This window comes from Electrophorus electricus, chromosome 14, assembly GCF_041902795.1.
Source record: "Electrophorus electricus isolate QZ-2024a chromosome 14, ASM4190279v1, whole genome shotgun sequence".
NCBI lineage: Eukaryota > Metazoa > Chordata > Actinopteri > Gymnotiformes > Gymnotidae > Electrophorus > Electrophorus electricus.
In genome coordinates this window covers 21022501-21043736 of record NC_137510.1, presented here as the reverse complement: position 1 = coordinate 21043736, position 21236 = coordinate 21022501, and the positions used below count along the sequence as shown (strand labels likewise).

Sequence of the window (21236 nt, the reverse complement as noted above, 5' to 3'; positions counted from 1 at the left end):
CTGAAGTAGGATTTCCTGGGCAATCTAATGCCATTTGTCACAGTGTTTGAGGTTTCAGTGCACCGCATATAAGGTTACACGCACACGCATGCACACCCACCTCTTTTCTCACTTTTCTTTATTATTACAGTTACTTAATGCAGCCTCACAAAGTCCTGCCGTGATTCCATTACACATAACCAGCTGTAAGACACAGGTTTCAACTCGGATGCTTTCCATCTTTACGTGTTTGTTTTTTCTCACCTCCGCGTCAAACCTTTCAGTTTTGAATGGCCTCTCTGGAAATGTTGTAAACTAAAACTAATTATGTCTGTACGTATCCTGTTTATTTTCATAAAATTTGGCCGTGTGGACTATACAGAAAAGCTGTCAAAACCTGGACTGGAATATCACGTAGTTTAAGCAACACAAATATGGTTAAATATCCTTACATTTGTCATGTCGATACACTACCGTATTCCGTTCCCATGATATCCACATGAGATCAAACACACAGCTCTTTTGAATAGCTGCCCTATAGTCAAGCTGCCCTGCACAGGCTTTAGTGAATTATGTGGGTGGCTAAGACATTCTCACAGAAACATTTTCAAAAGTATCATTCTATGTTTGTAAGGTGTAAATAATACGAACCATGGTGATTTTTAAATACAAATATATTTGGCACTGGTCATACAGATGCGTCAAATTGTATTTGTTTGTTTAATTGTTTATTTTTGCTAGAGTCTGCTCTGCAGTGCCGCGTGGACTGGCTGCTTCCAGTAAGAAAAGAACAGCTAGAGCTATTGAGCGCCCTCTGGTGGAATTTAGGTACAGTAAGCACGAAGTCATTGTGACTAGACAATGTGGGAGTGCGGAATTAACCACCTCAACTACGGACAACAGCAATCTTTTGTGAAATATCAAGGAAGTTTTAAGTGAATTTTGGAGCCTGATGTTAATAGATCATGCATGCACTAACCATTTTTAAATGGATTCTTATTACTTATTTTAATTGTTTGGAGAATAATAATCTGGTGAGTAATAATTAACATTAGTTTAAACCAGAAATTAAAAATTTAAAGGGTTTAATTTTAGAATAAGGTTCAGATGTTCACACATCGTGTGAAAAAGAGACTGCTCTTAATTAATCTAGCAGGACCTAAGAAGATGAGGCGCTGACTACAAAGTGATGTCTTTTCTGCAAGGTGGGAAAAATGGGTATTGAATGACGCATCAGAGACTGCCTAGCATGGTTGCTCTGATTTGTCCTTTTAAAAACTATTTAGAACACTTAGGCTGATGAATGTTAGTCTTTAAATGACTTATTTTGCTCTACATTCTCTCTTTGGCATTGTGGCGTCCGGCACTGGACAGCAGGAATGGGCCTGCGTAAACGCGGAGAGGAGTATCGTGAGGAGTGCGAGCATGCCGTAAACCTCGCATGTTTGTTGTTATTGTTTATAGCTCAATTGTGTGTCCTGTTTTACGGTTTGTTTTTTTTTAAGTTTTACTAGTGTGTTAGCAGAGTTTGTCGTCTTTGTGCTGTCTTTATTCTTTGGTTATTACCCCCCCCCCCCCCCATTTCCTATGTTAAGTTGTTTTTTCTATTTGTTCTGATTGTTTTTGAAGACTGTGTTTAATAAAACTATTTTTTGAGCAGACAGGGCATATGTTGGGTCGTCTTCCGCGCCAAGAATTTATTGTGTAAATTCTTCATTAATAGTTTTTTTTTTTTTTTTTTTTGCCATTTACCTCACCCGAATTTTATTGTATGTTTTGATCTGTATCTTTTAATTAAGCTACAAAATATATTTCTGCTATGTTGATATTATTCTTATTAGTTAAGACAAAGTTAATGACTCTTTTTATAAAACTAACAATACTTAAGCAAGTAATTATAAAACCACGCAAAATAGGGTTTTAACGGCGAGTCTATATTTTTCTCTTTTCATCAGTTTTTTTTAAGGTAAAAGACATAGTACACACCATCAAATGCACATACAAAATATACACTACATATAGTGTACACAGACAAATATTTGATAGAGGAATATACCAAACTACACAAAAATATTAAAGTACATATATGTACATTTAACATGTCTTTATAGCTTTATTTAAAGAGGGCTGGGTTAATATAATGCACCTTTAACGGCGAGTCTAGCTCTGTAGCTATTTCCCACCAAACGTCGGTAAACGTTTTTTCTTCTGTGGTGCTTGGAAGACTCGACGCTCTGCCACGCCCACCAGTTACGTCCCTGCTGAAGACTCGACGCTCTGCCACGCCCACCAGGTACGTCCCTGCTGAAGACTCGACGCTCTGCCACGCCCACCAGTTACGTCCCTGCGGAAGACTCGACGCTCTGCCACGCCCACCACTTACGTCCCTGCGGAAGACTCGACGCTCTGCCACGCCCACCAGATACGTCCCTGCTGACAAGAAGCACATGATTATCCGTGTTTACCTGCAGTGTAATGCCACGACATTACTACGTAGACTGCTGGTTTGGGCGTTTACGGTTTAAACGGTTACACTACTGAGTGTGAAAGAAGCTACATAATCACTTATTGCACTCACTGGATGTGTGTCAAGCCACGGATACAGCACTGCTGTACGCTTTGCATTGAGCATCAGACTCGTTGTGCTAGCTAGTGTTAGCTGGTTAGCTGGCTGGCTAACAAGGCAGTTGGAAATAAGGTACCGTGAAGACGGGTTTGTTGCTCGACAAATTGTTGACATTGTAGTATTCAAAAGCATGTGGTATGTCATTCGGTGTTATTGGGCAGTTGCTGGGTCAGTCGTCGAGGTCACTGTCATGTTGCCATCAAGTTCATATCGACCAACAAGGAAGTAACTAGCTAAGTGGATCTGTAGCTGCGGAACTGATTAAATGTGTGGTAGTATTCTGCACGCAATTTAAGGCCAGAGGTTAAATCTACGCGCCGTGCAGCTGTAGTTCAGGCAGTGCGTGTCAGCGTTAACTTGGCTCCTTTCATTCATTCTTCGCTTCTTCTAACTAGCGGATTAGTGAGGTCTGTTTAGAAGAATCCCGGATGCGTTCCTGAAATATTCAGGCTGCCTCGCCATGGGCGTCATCGAGGAGACCGAGGTGGAGCGTGAGTACCACTCTGCTTTCTCTCTGACCTCCTGCACTGACCTGATGATGAGGCACAAGGGAAATGCTCACACAGTTAACGCGCTAGGATGAAGAATTGACATATTCTTCTCATAGATTGAGTTGTACCATGAATGCCATCGAATATGACAAGATTTGTTTTTGAAAGAATCTCTGTAAATTAAGAGCAAGGGCTAATAGATTGGATCGATTGTGCATAGGATTTTGCAAGCTGTACATTCAGGAATATAAGGGTGCAGTGGTTAGAGATTCAGACAACCTTTGTGGAGAACCATCCTATGTTTCATGCAAGATAGCAGTACAGAAGACAGAACTCTGGCCTGTGGCACTGTAATCCATCTTCTCTCACCTGGAATTCCCATTGTGTGGCAAGGGTAGCTCAGCAGTTAAGTAATTGGACTAGTGATCAGAAGGTTGCCATCTGAAGACCAGCACCAAATTGCTACTTTTGGGCATCTAAGCAAAGCCCTTAACCCTCAATTGCTCGAATCGTACTCAGTCACAATTGTAAGTTGCTTTGGTTAAAAGTGTCTGCTAAATGCCATAACTGGGAATGGAAATACTCACCTGAAATCCATGTAGTTTCACTGTAATCCACCTAGTTGGACTGTAATCCACCTAATCTGACTAAACACCCATAGGCTGCATTTTTATTTCACTCTGTAATTGTCAGAGAACAATGTGAACTTTAGTCAGAAGCTAGAATTCCTCTTGATTTTCAGAGCCATTAAAGGAGCAATAAATGGTGTTTGCCAGCGTTTTGTTGGGCATTCCCAGTACTCTAGAACATTACTGATTGAAGGATGGTCACTTGCTTTGAACAAAACTTGAAAAGGAATTTGTACATCATTGAAGTTCAGATCTTACACAGGCAGAAAGGAACACTCCACTGCCACACCCATGCGTTATCCTTAAGCTATTGGAGTATTTTTGCAGACATCCTTTACATTTATGCGTTGTGATTAATAACTGAGTGTCTCAGGGGAAAGTTGTTATTTTGGTGCAATCCAAATTTTATTGGGTTTTCCTCCTTAAATATGCAATTTGGTCTGTGTTTATCCAATCAGAGGTGACCCTGGCCCTGCTGGATGCAGCCAATGACAAGGATCCTGGTGTGCAGGAGCAGGTTCGGAAGTCTATCCTGACACTGGGAAACCATCAGCCTGATAAAGTGCTCTCCATGTGTCAGGACTACCTGGTTAAACACTCCAAGGTCAGAAGACTTTGTAACTTTGCATATTAAGACAGGTAATCGTGGATTTACTAAGTGTATATGTTGAAAGCATCTAGAAAAGTCTGCCAAACATAACTTGCTTATCTCAGATGTCTTGTTTGATTTATAACACTCATGTCTCTTGTGCTCTTCTGTTATTTTTTTTTTCTCTTCTTGCCACATCTTGTGTAAAATACTCAGAGCTAAATTTTTATGTCTAAAAAGTGCTATGCACATAAAGCTATTATTAACACAGTGGGGATCAGACCAGTTCTCAAGGATCCTCAGCTGCTTGAAGACCTGGTTCTATTCCAGCTTCCAGCACAACCGTGCCTGGTAATCATGGTTCGATAGCCCTTAATTGCCTGGCTTGGATGGCTTTGGCAATGGAAAACAAGGAAAACTGTATGCCGGCTGAGGATCCTCTGGGACTGTTTACTGTGCTGCACGTCTGAAACCTGGCCACTATGAGCCTTCAGTCCGAGTCTTCTGTTATTTCCTTCCCATTGTAATGTGACTCAGCATGTGATTCATCTGATGGTGTGACTGATATTTAGGTCACGTTAACCGTCATGCCGAGTCCTGGTTTTAATCACAAAAAATGTTCCATGCGGTGGCTTTCTTCATATGAATTGTTGTGCGGCTGCTGTATGGATCATATGGCGGGGCCCACTGTGCTTGTGTTCGGACAGCTGTGCAGCATTAAGTGAGTGGATGAATGGACAGATATTTAGACTTGTCTTGCTCCAAAAGCCTGTAGAATTACTTGTGCGCTTAATTACTTGGGTTCATTCAGAACGACTGTGACAAATATAAAATGACTGAGTCAGTATTCTGAGAATAGTGAGGTAATTAGGATGCAGACACGTCAGGCACTTTGATCCTTTGCTGTTAACAGTCTGCTATGGTATGCAGCTCATATTTTGACCAGCACTTCTTTTAAAATGTCTTTATTTCTCCCACTTCAGAGGGGGAAAAAAAAATGCTTGTGTTAATCTCAGTTCTTCAGCGCTGCTAGGCCCCAGGCTTGACGTGAGCCCTGTCTCTTCTGTGTAGCTGGTGTCTGGACACAGAGTGGTGGTTCTGCAGACCATAGAGCTGGTGGTGAAAAGCAAAATCGATGACATCAGTTCCCCTAAAATAAAGAGCATCATAACACTAGCCTCTGATGAGATGACCAGATCCAAGGTGACACGAGGAACACGGCACCCCGACTGGAGCGATTCTTAAACACTCAGTTTTTGTTACTTATTCACTTGGTGCCTTTATTCTTCCCTGCAGGAAATCATCCCTGACTGGCAACAGACAGCCAGTAATATTTTGGTTGCAGTAGGGAACAAGTATATCAACGACTTCATGGAGGAGATCCTAAGCAAGTTCCAGCCGGGGGTTCTTCCTCACTTCTACGTGGTGGAAACTTTAGCCAGTCTCTCAGACTCCAATGGTACTTTACTTTACTTTAACCGGTGCCATGGTGGGCTTGCTCATTCTATAAGAGAGGCATCAAATGCTCAGTACTTCTCATTTGTCTCAGCTGAGAATGTTGTTTCAGTTCTTTTCTTAACCTCATGATTATCATACTGTTGTATGTTACGATTGACTTGCTCTTTTTTGTTTTATGTCTGCTTGTTATATGTCTGCTGCGTTCTGCCAGTCTATGGAATGGTGCCGTTCCTCAATGCTATTCTGGGGACCATGTTGCCTATGTTGAGCATGGCCAAGCAGGACAACATGAAGTTGGTCTTTTCCTCTGGTAAGCCTCCAGTTAAGTGAGTCCAGCTTCATCCTGAACGCCAGATCTGGGACGTGGGCCGCTGGCGAAAACTCACCAGCTGGAATTGATTTTCCCGCTGCTGCTTTGCTGAAGGAGCTTGTGTCAGTAATGGAGTTTTAAAAGGAAGCCGCTATGGAGTATATACACCCTAAACCAAATCAGCCTGCTTCAGATGTCAGATTGGATGATTGTGAAATATCGGTTGTGCTGCCAACGTCGACTTGTTGCTCCTCCCCCTCAGCTCTTTCCCACTTTAGCGAGAGCATTCTGGAGTACCTGGCCAACTTGGACAAAGCGCCCGACCCCACTGTGCGCAGGGACACCTTCTCTGGCGAAATCTACACCGCCTACGACGTCCTCTTCAGCAGCTGGCTGCAGAGCAGAGATCCCAAGGTACGGCCAGTGACACACAACAGGGGTCCGCTTGGAGCACCCCCGGCTTGGCGGTCAGAGAGAGTCGGTGAATCGAAAAGAGGCAGAGGTGTTGTTCTGGCTGGGCCCTCGGATCCCTTATGTCTGAGAGATTCTAACTCATGGTTTCCCTCTTCTATCTTAAACCTACTTGGAGGCATAGCTGTTTCAGTACAGTGGCCCTGGAGGTCCAAAGCCTGCACCCCACAGGCGGACCGACCCTGTATTAGTAAGAAGGAGAGGAAGGGATTATGCTGAAAGAGGGCAGAAGTAAGGAACTGCAAAAGCTTTCCAGAATAGATTCAAGTATCTGGAAATTCACGGTGTTCAGAGAGAGTGTTCAGCTCTCCATGGTTCTAAACGCATGGAGTTCCAGAACATGCAGCTATACAGCAAAAACCCAGACGGGTAACCACTTCACCAACAGGTTTCACTTTAGTCTCGTCACTTTAAAAGTACCTTAAATAAGTTAAATGTCATATAATAGATAAACCATCCATCATAATTTTTTTGGGCATGAATGTATCACGTTTAGTCCTCATAAATTCCAGAAGCTCGGAGTCACTCTGCAGTGCATCAGTAGGAGCGCATCTGTTTCTATAGTGGTGTCGAATTAAAATGAGAGAGAATGAACATGCTCTGAATATAAAATGCCCAAATACCAATTGCTCATCGTGTGTGTGTGTGTGTGCGCCTGTGTGTGTGTGTGCGCGTGTGTACACATGGCAGTTGCGTCTGACTGTAGCTGAAGCTCTGGGGGCGATGAGTCACCTGATTGCTCAGGATAAACTGGAGGAGCAGCTTCCCAGGCTCCTGCCTGCTCTCCTCAGCCTGTACAAGAAAAACCCGGAGAACTACATCATCAGCAAGGTGTCGTGTCTGGGCCTCCTCACCCACAGCCCCTCCTCCACTGGGAGGCTCTCAGTGCGGGAGATGTCGTCGTCTTTTGACTCCTGCAGCGGCATTGCTACAGCGTTCATGTGTATTTTTGTGGGTGTGTGTGCAGAGCCTTTGTCAGGTCCTGGATGCCGCCGTGAACATGGGCAGCAGGGTCCTCGAGACTCAGATAGACGGCCTTCTCACCGCTCTGCACCAGCAGGTTACGGAACTTTCTCCTCTCTCTCACCCCACCCGACCTGCCTCGCTTGCTTTTACAACATAAAGGAGAGGTCTCGTCTTATGTAAATTGTCTTCTCTAGTGTAGAACAGGTTTTTTGACTGGATGTCCTTGTTTGAACGTACCAGTCCCTACTCGCTTGTGCAGACAAGCCAGAACTCTTAAGTCTCTAGTGTATATGACCCGAGTGGAGCTGCAGTTATTGGTGTGTTTGGGCCTCTGACCAGGCTCAGTGAAGAGATAATCACTCATAAAACAGACAAATGTTTCTAGCATAATTTCTAGGTGAGCTATTTGGGTCCCATTAATTTATTAAGATAATTAAAATTAATCTTAAAATTAAGATAAGTAATTCCATCCCATTTAAGGCAAGACTTGCTATATAGTATCTATTTTATCCGTCAAAGTTCAAGTTCAAAGTTCAAAGAGGTTTTATTGTCATTTCAGCTATATACAAGTACACATCAAAAATGAGTCAATGTTCCTCCAGGACCATGGTGCAACACAAAAACAACAGTGCAACATGCTGCACAAGTGCAAACAGTCCAATATAGTGCAAAATGTCAATAAATAAACAATAATAAATACAGGACAGGACAAATACAAAATGAGTAGACAGTGCAATTATTTAGTACAGTACACAGTACTGGGCATATGTAAAGCGAGTTGTGCATAGCAATCAATGACATGCTACCCTGAACATAGCAGTCACCGGTAGCAGCCAGAACAGTTCCGAGTACAGTGCTGGTTTAGTACAGCACTCTAGCAGTTTGTGTAAAGCAAAACACTAATGTTTTCTATGATTTACTTTTTCAGGTGTGTTCCCCTGTGGACTATGACAAACCCCCAACTGTAAAAAATCACAATGAAGTACTTAGGTGCTTCACCATCATTGGTAGGTTTTGTTCTTTCTAACAATATCATGGATGTACTTCTTGGTTTCGATGGAAATGTTTAGGATTTAAGGGTGTCAGTGGATCGAAACGCCCAGCAAAGATGAGACCAAGAAAATTTTAAAAGCTACTCAAAATGCAAAAGATGTTTTTATTTACCTACTGGATTAAGTTCCTGTTTTTGAGTAGAGAGCATTAAGCAGTTCTTTGTTAGCTAAAAAGGTTAGGCTTTGTGAATCATCGCTTTGCCTTTCATGACGGCAGATGTAGTTACAGTCAGATTACGGATTACAGATTACTACTGCTGTAATGCTCTGGTCATGGGGAAGGGGATTAAGGGAAAGCTGAATGAAACTTCACTCCCTGCAGCTCCTTCCATCACTAAAATGAAAATTGCGCTTCACAGGAAGGAGTTTGGCTTGGCCATCACACTTTCCTTAACCCATTTCTTTTCCAGGGGGGTGGTGGTGGAAATTTTTAGTGAAGCTGTAATTCAAAACTAAATACGGGGCATTGCCATTGTGGCACGTTCTCTATGCAGTGAGTCTGCCCAAGGTTGTGAATCTTAAATGAGGTTGTGCGTTTTAACACATCGTTCCAGCTCTCTCTGCGGCAGTGGGTAGGATCCAAAAACAAGTGACCACCTACAGTTCAACCGAGGACTAATGAACCAGTCCCAGGAACATCTGGTGCTGGCACTGTGCTTCCCCACGTTCTCTTTTAAGATTACTTAAATCTAAAAGTCAAAACTGAGATATCGAATGTGTGATGGATTTTCGTAGGCCAGTGGAAGAGGTCGCCCCTGTTTCCCAGATAATCCTGAAGGCTTTCGAGCGAAGGCTTGTCGCTGGCTGTAATTGGGTTCAGCAGAACACTTGAATGCGTGAAGCTGTCTTTGTGCATTGCTGTCTTGTGGGTTATGGAACCTAGGACAGTATTAAAAGCTGTAATTCAAATGAGCGTCATATTTTATGTTTGTCTGTTCTTGGCACAGCCAACGCGTTCCCAGACCGCCTAATGGTCTTTGTCCTGCAGAGGCTGGAGAACAGTAATGAGAGAAGCAGAATAGGATCCCTGACTGTCCTCAGACACCTCATCAACTCAACAAGTGAGACTCACGGGTCACGCTAAACATCACACTTAGGAGGATGATGGTCTTTCTTAAGGATTCCTGATTCAGCAAGGCACCGTTGTGCTTCACTTGAAACAGAAATGTCATGAAAAATAAGGAAAGCTTTCTTATTTTGGAATATTAACAATTAAACTCACAAAACGGTTGAAGTTGCATGTCCTAAATGGACAGATTGCGTCTTGAAGATGTTGAACATGCTTGGACTTGCTTCTTTAAGATGTTGTGTTGAAATGCCCTCTCCTAGGTTCTATAATGGAAACCAAGAAGCTTCTTGTTCTTGCCAGTATCAAACAACCTCTTGCAGACCACAGCAATAAGGTGAGCATTTCCAGTAAGCCCAATAAATGGTTGACTCATACTGTGTATAGAAATTCTAAATAGAAATAACAGCCTTATCTGCTTTATCATGTTCAGAGCACGAACTTGAAAAATAGGTTACGTTAAAATAGGGTACGTTACTTAAAGAAGCAAGGTGATTTCATACTTGGACAGAAACCTGAAACCCGAAGCATGTGGGCTCCTTCGGAGCTGACTCGTGTGCTTCCGTCCACAGGTGAAGCAGAGGGTGGTGCAGGTGATCAGTGCCATGGCTCACCACGGCTATCTGGAGCTGGAAGGCGGCGAGGTGCTCGTGCGCTTCATCATCCAGCACTGCTCCCTGCCTGACAGCCAGCACGTATGCTCTTTGCTCCCTGCTCCACCTGCCTCAGTCACTGCGCACCACTCACATGGGCCAGCAGCTTCCAACCTCACTTAAATAAATGTGGCCAACAAACTGTGTGGAAGCTGTCGTGGCACTGCACTGGTCCTTGAGCTGACCAAGCAGTTCATGTGCTTTTGTAAACAACCATGGGGTGTTTAATGGCATTAGTCTTTTCCAGGGTGGCATTTACTCCCATTCACGGGGCATTGACAGTCAAAGAATGATTTGTTGAGCGTAAAAGCAATATGAACTGCCATCGGCCCCTTGGACAATAGCATTTAAGCTACCTGAAGACATTACGGGAAAATTCAAAAGTTTTTCCACCACACCACCAAACTTTGGAATATTTTGTGGAGTAATGATGTCACTGGTATCTGCTGACTAGCACTGTTCATGCTGAATGTGTGCTATGAGAATTTCCCCCATTAGGTGTTCTGCCCACGGTGGCACAAAGTGCCTTCAGTCCACTCTACACTCTCATCAATCTCTCATGTTGTCTTCTGTTCATCTGAGGGTTTGCTAGTCAACCAAAAACCTTTCCAATATGGGCACGATTTGATAAATTGGTGACAAGCGATTTCGGTGTATTGACCGGACGGAATATTCATGGATCATCCGTTAATGTTTTCATTCAACCCATTAAACGTTGAGCCCCTCATCACAGAGGCTGCTTCACTGTGCTGAAGCACCCAGTACTGTTGGCTTTGGTCATCGTTGCTGACACCGAGCTGTCGCGGGGCTGTGTGTGTGTGCAGCGGGGCCAGCGTCCTGCGGACCCAGAGGAGGTGACCAACGAGGCACTGAGGAGCATGTGTGACAACACCCTCCACCTCTTCGCTACCACCGTGGGCCGTCTCACCGACGTGAGCACACGCGCACTCGCACAGCTGCATGCACATAATATGTTGCCGTTTTTGCAGTGCTGGATACAAGCCTTTTTCTTATTCTCAACAATGACAGAAACAATTAATTGTTTTGAATGTAGGAAATCTTTTACAGATAATCTAACAGTTATGGCTGCTAAATAAATAACTCTCTTTGCAGTTTTGCATGTAATTGGCAGATGCGATTCGCAGAACATTATATTATCCAGTTAATGAAAATATTTGAAGGCTTCGTTTGCGTGACGCTATGAGAGACGGTCCCCAGAAACGCATTACAGTGATGCTTCCTGCCAGTATTACCAGCCCTTAACAGCAGCATGCGCGTGTGTGTCTGTGTCTGCGTGTGTTTGTTCTGGAAGACATTAGCTCGTTTTTCCTGTGTGGCTCCCAACATTAACAGTGGGCTGATGACAGGGCTCCATCGTCATGCTGCTGTTCAGAGTTTATAAGGCGTGCAGCTGGAGCTGGAGCTCGTCTGCGTCCCCCTGTCTGCAACCATAGCAAGGGCGGCCTATTTTTAGGGGCTCCCTTTAAAGCCCAGTGTGTAGTCCAGCATCGCTTTAAGTCATTAGCTGCTGTTAAGTACTGGATTATAAACTGGCCGTGTGCCTCATTCTGACGGTGTGTATGACTTGTGGTTTTTCCAGGATTTATCTTCTGCTACCTGCTTGAACGGGATAAGCATGGCATACTAGTCTTGTTTTTGGTCAAGTTAGAGCCTGGAAGGTAGCGTGACAGCCGTGTGTGTGTGTGTGTGTGTGCGCGCGTGTGTGCGTGCGTGTGCGTGCGCAGGTGCTGTGGCCCATGCTCCTGGGCTTTCTGACCCCGGCGCAGTACTCCAACGCCACCGCTCCGCTCTGCAAGAGCCTCATCCTGCTGGCCAGCAAAAAGCGGGCCGCCCAGGAGCCCGGTTTCATCATCGACCTGAGCATGCCAGGTGAAATCCCACCCCACCCCATGTACACGTGTATGCACACATGCCACAAAAGCCCTGTGCGCTGCTTCGCCCACATGCCCATACGCCCACACGCTCATGATGTCACCGAGGAGCGCGGTTCCAGGCGTCTTTGAGGCTTCTCTGCTGGCTGAGCCGTGGCGGCCAGGCTGACCAGACGTTCCAGCTCCTCAGCAGCTCCCAGACAGCAGTTTGCCTCCCCCCCCCCCTTTTCCCCCCTTTTTTTTTTTTGGCCGGCATTTTCCTGGCTTTTTGGAAGCAAAATTTCCACTTGCATACATTTTGTTTTCGTTAACATTCGTTTGCTTGGCCGGTACTGTCTGGTTCTAATTAGTCAAATCACGAGCCATATTTATCATGTGAACACAGCAGCAGGGTCCTGCAGGGGGGGCTAATTGTTTCTCTCTGCGCCAGTGATTAAACTGAGCTCTTAGTCGGACAAATAACATCGCTAATCATTTGCTCGTTAATTGTAATGCTTTTGGATGGAGCGCCTGTGCTGATGCCTTACCCTGTCTGCCCTGGTCGCTGCCTTCCATTCATCTTTTTTTTCTTACGCTTGTTTTCTTTCAATCCCTTCCTCACAGGTTCCAGTCTTCCCTCACAGTATACACTTATGATAAGGCTCTTGGTAAGTGGGTGAATTTTGAAATGGTAATGAAATATGATTGCAGGGATCCCTTAACAGTAGCTTATAGATATCTAATTACCAGCTCAGAAATGTCTCTTTTTGGTATTAAAGTTAATGTGCTTTAAAATTAAAGGATTACTTGTTATTGTTTAAGGATTACTCACTCATTTATAAAGGGTTACTTCTTCCCTGAGGTTTCGTTCTATTCCATATGAGGACCATGCTAGGTAGCTACTGAAGCACTGTAGGTGAACATCGTGAGTGCTATTGCAGGTGAACGCCTGCTTCCCGTTCCGGTGTCGAGGCCATGGTGCCCCGTCTCTGAGTCTTCTGAATGCCATCAGTCCCAGCATCCACCCTAAAGTGCAGGCCCTGTGGGAGACAGAGGTCCCTCATCTCCTCACCTGTCTGGAAGGTCAGTGGCCGACCATCACCTTGGGTTGTGCTCAGGGTCCCGCCGAGGGTATGAGAATGAGTCTGTAGTTGACAAAGGTGTTTCTGTAGTTTGCATCTTGCCTGTTTGAGTTGAATAGGCCAATGCTAAGGGTGTCAGTGTAGGGGTACTGCAGAGCTTGGCTCTATCCATCTCTGTCTGTGCTCTATTGCTATACTAGTGTAGTTTGTGTGTAGCTTGCTGCTGTGTATGTTCAGTCCACAGGTAGTAGTTGTGGTGCTTTATCACATGTAGATAAGAAAGAGATGTTGATAAAGAAGACATTTTGGAATTTGGAAAGTGATTTAGATAGTTGCTCACATTTGTATATAAATGTAAAGTCCTGAATAAATGCACATATTTCTGCCAAAAACCACAACAAAGTTCTTGGTCATATAATATATATATATATATATATATATATATATATATATATATATATATATATATATATATATATATGTATATATATGTATATATATATATATATATGTCATATAATTTTTTTTTTTTTGCAAAGAAAATCATATTTTACCTCTTCCTCATGAAATTGTGCTTTTGCTTAACATTCTTAATGGTGTTTTTTTTCCCATGTCTTTTCCCTGTCCGTACCTTTCTTTCCCATCCAGAATTCACACCAGAAACCTTGGATAAAAGGAAATGGGAAGAAGGCCTCTTTCAGGTCAGCAGTAAAATGCGTCGGAAGCAGGAGCTTCAGCATGCACATTCTCTCACAGTAGTGACTCTTGTGTGGTTTTGTAATGACTCCCCTGCTGTTCAATTTTGTTGAAGTTCCTGTCTAAAACTTTGGCAACCATCAACGATAGCCAGTGGTGTGGACAACTGGCAGTCGAGGCGACCCGGTACCTCCCTACCTACGGCAGCTGTCTGGAGGAGAAGGTCAGGATTGGCAAGCCAAACCTGCTCTGTGCCACCCATCACACTTTGCTTCTCTGCCCGTGTTTCTGCCCGTCGAATCCAAATCCACCGCCGCCCTGTAGCATAAAGTAACACTGCGTAAAAAAGCACCCTTATCCCCCCTCCCTAGAGCTTCCTGTATAAGTGCATTGGTGTGACACTCCAGCAGTGCACCAATAAGGAACTCGTGAGAAAACAGCTGCAGGAGATCCTGATCAGCGCTCGCCATAACGACGCCACTGAGAGAGCGGTAGAGCAAAGATGCGCGCGCGCGCACACACACACACACACACACACACACACACACAAACACACCCACCCACACAGAGTCCCACATGGTAAATGTAGACAAGCCTCATGTGCTCGATGTGGTCCTCTGATTGGGTGTCCATTTAAAAGCACGGGATCACCTTTGTGCATTTCGCTCCTTTAGAGCTCGTCAAGATGATGTCTTGTGACAGAAATGCAATTCAAGCTCCCTGCTTATTTGTAGAGAGAGGTCATGCCTCTGCTGGAAGCTGTAATTTCTGGTGTTGGCTCAGCAGTGCGGCTTTATCACCGAGAGATTTGATTAGAGGTTGCGGAGCTGACTGTTTCCACTCGCAGAGTGGTACATGCTGATGAATACACCGATCCCCTGTTTGGAAATTGGATGGCTTAAGCCTCCATTCTAAAAGCCACTAATAAGTAATAATGGGAATAATTGGAAGCGATTGGTTTCACAGGGAGTAGCTATGGGTGTCGGGCTGTGTGCCAGGAGTCATCTGGATGACACTCTGGCCAAGCTGGAGGAGTTTGGGAAATCCGATGCGTTCAAGAAGGCCTCGGGGATCTTCGGCCTCCTCAAAGTAGGTCCTGCTTGCCTCCCCGTTGAGACAAAACCAAAGCATATAAAAAATGTTCCAGACAGACTCGTCAAAAGCTCACTTTTTATATTTTTTATATATATATATATATATATATATATATATATATATATATATATATATATATATATATATATATATATATATATATATATATATATATATATAAAATTTATTTATTTATTTCTGTGTGCAGGATAAGAACGACGTGGATGTGGAGAAGATGAAGAGCACAATGATCCTGTGCTACGGCCACGTGGCGCTGCACGCCCCCGAAGAGCAGCTGCTGCTCCGCCTCGACACCCACATCCTTCGTAGCATCAACAAGCACTTCAACACCAAGGTAAGAGGAACGGGAGGCCTGGCTGCGTCTGGCCTGGCCCGGCTAGCTCCAGCTGGGTCTGGCCCGCTGGCTCTGGGTTGGTCTGGTCTCACCACAACAGGCAGACGAGACGGAAGGAAAACCCTTGACTTCACAGAGAATCTCTTACTTCTCGTGTGGAATCAGACGCTTGTCTCTCTGCACTAGTCTCTCGAGCATAGCTGCTTACACCTGATCCGCCCTCCAGCAGGATAAATGGAGACTTCGGCGGTTGACCCGTGAGAGTGATAGCCAGTATCTCTGTACACTGTTTAGTTTAAAATTTGGTGCCAAAAGGCCGGATTTTATGGATTGTGGAAAAAAAGTTAGTTCTTAGTGTTAAAAAATAATTTTCATGGAAGGGGTACAGTGGTCTAACCACCTTTTTGCAGTTTTAACCAGCGAGTCGTAATACTTTCCTAAATGGGGTGGAAAAACCCCTCCGCGGTTGAGCCTTGTGCCCGCTATGGGAGTAGCCGTGCTTAGCTTGGCTATCTCCCTCCATGACCTCATGTCCGTAGGATCCCGATTGAGCTAGAACCCTCTGAAGACCTGATCAGAAATTCTGCAAAGCTCACCTTTTTGAAGAGCTGAGAATGCCAATAGTGTACTTATCTTCTAAATGTTGGTTTAGAATAGATATTCTGATTAATTCCAGTGATTAATTAAAAAGTCTTAACTGTGAAAGTGTTAGTGTTATTGTATTGATACTTATGCCTTTTAAAGTTTACTTATGAAGTTATTTTACAAAAAATTGTTTTGTTTTGTTTGTTCCATGATGGCATGATTTGGCACCCTCCAGAATTCTTGGCACCTTTGGTAAAGATGAAATGCATGCAAAAAAGCTATGAAAAATGTCTGTTATTTATCAGCTTTCACTGAAAATAGAAAAATAACCTTTCAAAGAGGTAAAGTTTTACAAAGAAAAAAAATCCTTCGAGACAAACAAACCTCTCAAAAACATGTCACAGTTATTGCCACCCCTACATTTATTATTTTGTGACCTTTACCAAGATAACTGCACCAAGTCTGCTCTTCCAGTCCTGGAACACCCCTCCCTTTCAGAATCTGTGTAGATCCTTCAAATTCAGCTCATCATGTGTGGCTCTTCAGTTCAACTCTGAGGTTTTCAGCAGTGGTGTTAAGTAGGAGGTTAAGATCCCTGCTGAATAAGATTTTGGGTCTGATTTTTGTATTGATCTGGGGGTACTGTAATGCTGTAAGATTGAAACATCAGCCATGATGAACTTTTTAGCATTTTGGCAGTCAGATTTTGATATAACATCTACTGCAGTCCATGATGTCATGTACCCTCACCAGAGTCCCAGGGCTTTGGGAAGAACATCCCATATGGACCACCATACTTTCCAGTGGGGATTAGGTCCTCTCCTGCATGGCCTTGACTTCCCTTATGCCAAAACCCAACTATGTTATTTGTTCTTGGAAGTCTTTGTTTCATCTTGTCTGACCATATAACTAGTTCCAATCAAGGTTCAGGCAATTTGGTGAACTTCAGATGCTCAGATTTGTGGTTTGATGACTGAAGCTTTCTAATTGCAGACCCTCCAACTCCATCACGGAGAAGGCTTCTGGTTGTAGTTTTGGAGACATTGTGGATAGCAGATTTTGGAAGCTAATCCCACAGTGCAACCAACTCCTGCAGTTCTTGGAGGTTTTTGGAGGGCACATACACTTCTAGACAGTTGTTTCACAGCTTCACTTGTCTGAAACTTTTAAATCATTGCCCTTATCCTGAGGATGGATATTTAAAGATGTGACGCTGATTTCTAGTCATTGCCTGAGTTATGACGGCCAGTAACATCTTTTTCCTCATTTCAATGATGTGTTCTCTAATCTACCCCACATTAATGAATAAGTAATGGGGATTGGCTTGCATGTGATTTAGATTATACCCCAGTGAATCAGGACTGTCATGGATGACATATTTGGCATTTAGGATTGCTTAAGAAGAAAAATATTAACATGGAATGCAAGTTTTGATTATATTTTGATTATAAGAATTTATGGGAGAGTATATTTTGACACATTCATATAAAAAAAACAAAACTAAATTTTTAAAAAATTCTTTAAATATTGTACCTCACTGCAGGGATAGATTTCCTTAATGTTTTCTTATAACATACATTTTTGTAGCCTTTTTTTGCTCATCTTTACCAACAGCATGTAGGTTGGTTGATTAGTCTTATTGTTGCTGAGAGATGTTTTAATGGGACCTTCTCATTCCGTATTTCAGACCAAATGTGGTTGCTGGTTTTTGTTTTCAGCAGCTGTAATAAATCAAGCTCTTAAAAAGTTTCTGAAGAAATATTTTTTTCTCTTACCTCAAACACTGAACAGTCACTTGCCCTTTTATTCTTTGAATTAATGTGTTTTTGCCAACGGAAACAACAACGAAAAATGTATGATCTCTCTCTTCTTATTTTTTTATTGGCCTTATTTTTATTTATTTTACAGGCGTGTCATAATACTGACAGGAAATTAGCTCCAAGTTCACTTTGCTGGTTTCATGGATGTGTACGTGCAGCAGCTCAGTACTCAGATGCAGTCTTTAGACCTGCGCTAGATAGGGTGGACATTTCTTGCTCAATTAGGCTCCGTCACATTTCACATTTCAAAACTTGTCTTTTACAGCTAGACGTTGAAATGCTATGACGGGTTGAATAATATTTAAATATATCCTTCTAAACAACTCTTTTGTTCAGAGTTCTATTTCTGTCCTATCGCATAGGATACAAGTTGAATGAAAAATCATCTTTGCAAATGTTTTTAACTCGTAATATAAATCAAAGTATGCAGCAGATCTGCAGGCATTTTAATTAGCCTAAGTAGAGTGTATTATGCATAGGGAGGTGTGAAATGTTGTGCATTAAACCCATTGCGTTACGTTTTATGTTGCACAGGTTCTGGGAATTAAAGTAGAGACCAAGGTACCCTGAGGAGCCCCTTTATTATTACCTGTACACCTTAAACTAAAACCTGCTTCTCTCATCTCGAGGCCTCCAATAGAACTAAAGCAACATGACCTTCTGAACTTCTCAAAAAGAGAGACAAAAAGAATAGTAACTTGTCTCGATGAGTTAAATAATGACTTGTCTCGATGAGTTATTGAGTCTGGTCCAGCAGAAATTGTAAACATTACAGTCGAAAACCACGAGATATTTATTTTTAAAAGGTCAGACATTGAATACATCTGAAGATCAGATTATCTTAGCATCTACAACCGCAAATGCCAGCTCAAGTTGGGGGGTGGGGAGTTATTCTTTTTGTTTTGAGAATTTCAGAAAGTTTCCAAATTAATGCCTGTGTACTAACCCTGAGAATGTCTCCTCTGACTAAAACGTCACACTGGTCGCTGTGTGGAGGGGCCTTTCTGCTCTGGGTTAATTCCAGATGGTTTCACCTATCAAATCTGATTCGCTTGAATGGTCTTCTTACACCGCCTGCTTAAGCACTATTTTAAGGATGCAGATTGTGATGAGCTCTTGCAGTTTTTGTCTAGTTGTGTTTATTTTTTTTCTCCCTACAGTTAATGATATAATTTCTTGGCGATTCAGGTTGAATCGTGAGGTGTAAACTGCCTTTTATAATGAGCATGGTCACAGGGAAAAGCTGGGAACAGGGCATCTTCACCCTCTGGGTTTATTGGGTGGCATATTCTGAAAGCAGAATATCTACTTTTAGTTCAAATTGGTGCAGCCTTAAGTTGAAACAGGATGTAACTGCTGAATGGAAAGAATCTGGCTTCATAGTGTGCCACCCTGATCTGGCTCTCATAGGAATACGGAACCATGATTTTGACTTCTGGTTATTGACTTCTAGCGCCATGCAGACTAAGCCATCGTGCATATATTTGTGTATATTTGTGCTTCTCTCTCCTCTGCAGGACTTGACCATGAAGCTGAGTCTAATTCAAAGCGTTGGTCTTATCGCTAAAGCCATTCGTGGTTGTGTTTGCAAACAAGGCTACCTGTTCAGCCGTAAACAGGAGCTCGTGGGTATAATGATGGTATGTGGCCTCATATGTGTCTAACAAATTAAAACGGTCATTTATTTACAAGAATTCTGCTTTTAAATACAAAATAAAATCTGTTGGTCTTTTGCAGCACAATTTCAGATTTCATTTTTGGCGTGGTTTTTTTTTCTCTCCCCCCTCCCCGATCCATTGAGCAGGTTAATACCCTGAACAATGATAATTCTTGATGGATTTATAATGGGTTTAAGCTTATCTTGCGTGTTTTCTCTTGGCATAGGATTTCATGAAGGCGGAGCCTGCCGAAGCGGTCCGCTCTCCTGTGCGCCACCTCGTTATGACTACATGTGCCAACCTCGTGTATCCTCTCAGAGCAGCAAAGCCTGGACTACTTTCCCTGGCAAACATATCTAATAACTGACATATCTAATAATTGTGGAATAGTTGTACATGTGCAGGTTCATCTCTCTGACCACTCTTTTGCACTTGCTTTAATAGTAGAAACCTTTTTATTCTTGTGGGAACACATTTTGTTGACTGAGGCAATATTAAAACAGATGTGCAAATAGAATTTTAAAAACCATAATCATATCTGTGGACATACCATGCTCTTTAAGGTCTTGACCTGAGATTTCCAGTAATCTGGACCCACCACTGATGGAAAATGAACAGTTTGACATGTTGAAAACGTCTATAAATGGGATGTATGTCCTTCCAGCGTTAGAAATGGCGAAAAAAGCCAAAGATGATGATGGTCTGGACCCACTGCAAAGAGAGGTGAGAGAGAAACATAACTGAGACACACACACACACACACACACACACGTGAATTTAGCTCTCCTGTTTTCAGGGATTTTCATTGCTTGAGGACCTTCCTGGTTAGTTATAGCCATTCTGGTTCAGCAGGGCATCAAATATTATTCACTGTCAATATATTACGCATCAGTACAGTTATATATAATGGGGGGGGAAAAAAAGAGGCCAGTTACTTTTGAAAAACTACTGAGTTTTGTCCATCTCAGCCATTCGCCTTCACCGGTGACATTGTAGTACAAGATATAGTATATTGCTTTTCATGGATTTGTAAAGACCCCTCATAATCTCATCTGCTGTCTTGCAGGCCTTATATGCAGATACTTTCTGGGCCCTTCATGAGCTGCTGCGAAGCGTGCTGGCCAGAGACTTGAGTCCTGATGGCCTTCACGCCATCTTCACGGTAAGCTCGCGCCCGCACTCGCGACCGCGCCCGCGTGGCGCGCCGCTCGCTCTGAGCCCCAGTTATCGAACACCGCTTGTGTTCCTCAGCATATCGAGAGCTGGCTGAGCTCCAGGCAGGACCACGAGCGCGAGAGAGCGATGAGGACCGTGGCTGAGCTGCTGCAGTTCTACCTGGGCAGCCTCAACGTCAAGGTGAGCCTCAGAGACAGCAGCGCGACAGGTGGCCGCAAGGACGTAGCCGCACAGGTTTAAGCCCAGCTACCCTCGCATCCTTACCCCAGCTGGTCATTGTGTCACAGGGCTTTGGGCGTTCACGTTAGCCATTTTGGTGAGGTGCCTTCCTGAGGTCTCCGGGACACCCTCTGACGGGTCGAGCTCATTTCATATGGCATAACGCAGCACGAATGTCTGTGTATTACTGATCAGAACTTGGTGACATTCCATAACCTCGGGGCACTGTTGGGTCGCCTGGCTCCACGCTGCACGGACCCCAGCCCCGCTGTGCGCACGGCCGCCGTGGACTGCATCTACACACTCTTGCATATTCAGCTGCGCTACGAAGGTAATACCCTGCCTGCCATATCACCCGTGCTGCAGACGGAGAAGGTCCAGTCGGACAG

General features: G+C 43.6%; 1 protein-coding gene and 2 long non-coding RNA genes across 4 annotated transcripts in view; 2 read left to right on the top strand and 1 right to left on the bottom strand.

Annotated features, from left to right (window-relative positions):
- Positions 1 to 855: 855 nt before the first annotated feature.
- Positions 856 to 1546, top strand: LOC113571172 (uncharacterized). Its single transcript, XR_003409967.3, has 3 exons — positions 856 to 1013; positions 1133 to 1184; positions 1357 to 1546. It is a non-coding gene; the product is annotated as an uncharacterized LOC113571172 (long non-coding RNA).
- Positions 1547 to 1894: 348 nt separating this feature from the next.
- On the bottom strand, positions 1895 to 2697 carry LOC145651147 (uncharacterized). The gene is made up of 2 exons (XR_014116910.1): positions 2558 to 2697; positions 1895 to 2409 (listed from the first exon to the last, which is right to left on the bottom strand). It is a non-coding gene; the product is annotated as an uncharacterized LOC145651147 (long non-coding RNA).
- Positions 2409 to 21236, top strand: part of mroh1 (maestro heat-like repeat family member 1) — a 29137-nt gene continuing 10309 nt past the window's right edge. Inside the window, exons 1-29 of one of the 2 annotated variants that reach the window (XM_035530732.2) lie at positions 2409 to 2677; positions 3001 to 3096; positions 4184 to 4329; positions 5386 to 5517; positions 5611 to 5773; positions 5984 to 6082; positions 6345 to 6496; positions 7244 to 7384; positions 7521 to 7613; positions 8448 to 8526; positions 9519 to 9632; positions 9901 to 9974; positions 10210 to 10332; positions 11115 to 11222; positions 12036 to 12180; positions 12786 to 12829; positions 13103 to 13244; positions 13892 to 13944; positions 14055 to 14162; positions 14311 to 14430; positions 14906 to 15028; positions 15243 to 15389; positions 18329 to 18355; positions 19312 to 19434; positions 19679 to 19758; positions 20037 to 20175; positions 20519 to 20614; positions 20704 to 20808; positions 21043 to 21178. In XM_035530732.2, coding sequence (XP_035386625.1) covers positions 3066 to 3096; positions 4184 to 4329; positions 5386 to 5517; positions 5611 to 5773; positions 5984 to 6082; positions 6345 to 6496; positions 7244 to 7384; positions 7521 to 7613; positions 8448 to 8526; positions 9519 to 9632; positions 9901 to 9974; positions 10210 to 10332; positions 11115 to 11222; positions 12036 to 12180; positions 12786 to 12829; positions 13103 to 13244; positions 13892 to 13944; positions 14055 to 14162; positions 14311 to 14430; positions 14906 to 15028; positions 15243 to 15389; positions 18329 to 18355; positions 19312 to 19434; positions 19679 to 19758; positions 20037 to 20175; positions 20519 to 20614; positions 20704 to 20808; positions 21043 to 21178 — 3043 coding nt within the window. In that variant the 5' untranslated portion in view covers positions 2409 to 2677; positions 3001 to 3065. The remainder of the gene's footprint in view (positions 2678 to 3000; positions 3097 to 4183; positions 4330 to 5385; positions 5518 to 5610; positions 5774 to 5983; positions 6083 to 6344; positions 6497 to 7243; positions 7385 to 7520; positions 7614 to 8447; positions 8527 to 9518; positions 9633 to 9900; positions 9975 to 10209; positions 10333 to 11114; positions 11223 to 12035; positions 12181 to 12785; positions 12830 to 13102; positions 13245 to 13891; positions 13945 to 14054; positions 14163 to 14310; positions 14431 to 14905; positions 15029 to 15242; positions 15390 to 18328; positions 18356 to 19311; positions 19435 to 19678; positions 19759 to 20036; positions 20176 to 20518; positions 20615 to 20703; positions 20809 to 21042; positions 21179 to 21236) is intronic. The other variant, XM_035530733.2, reaches the window with a different exon arrangement.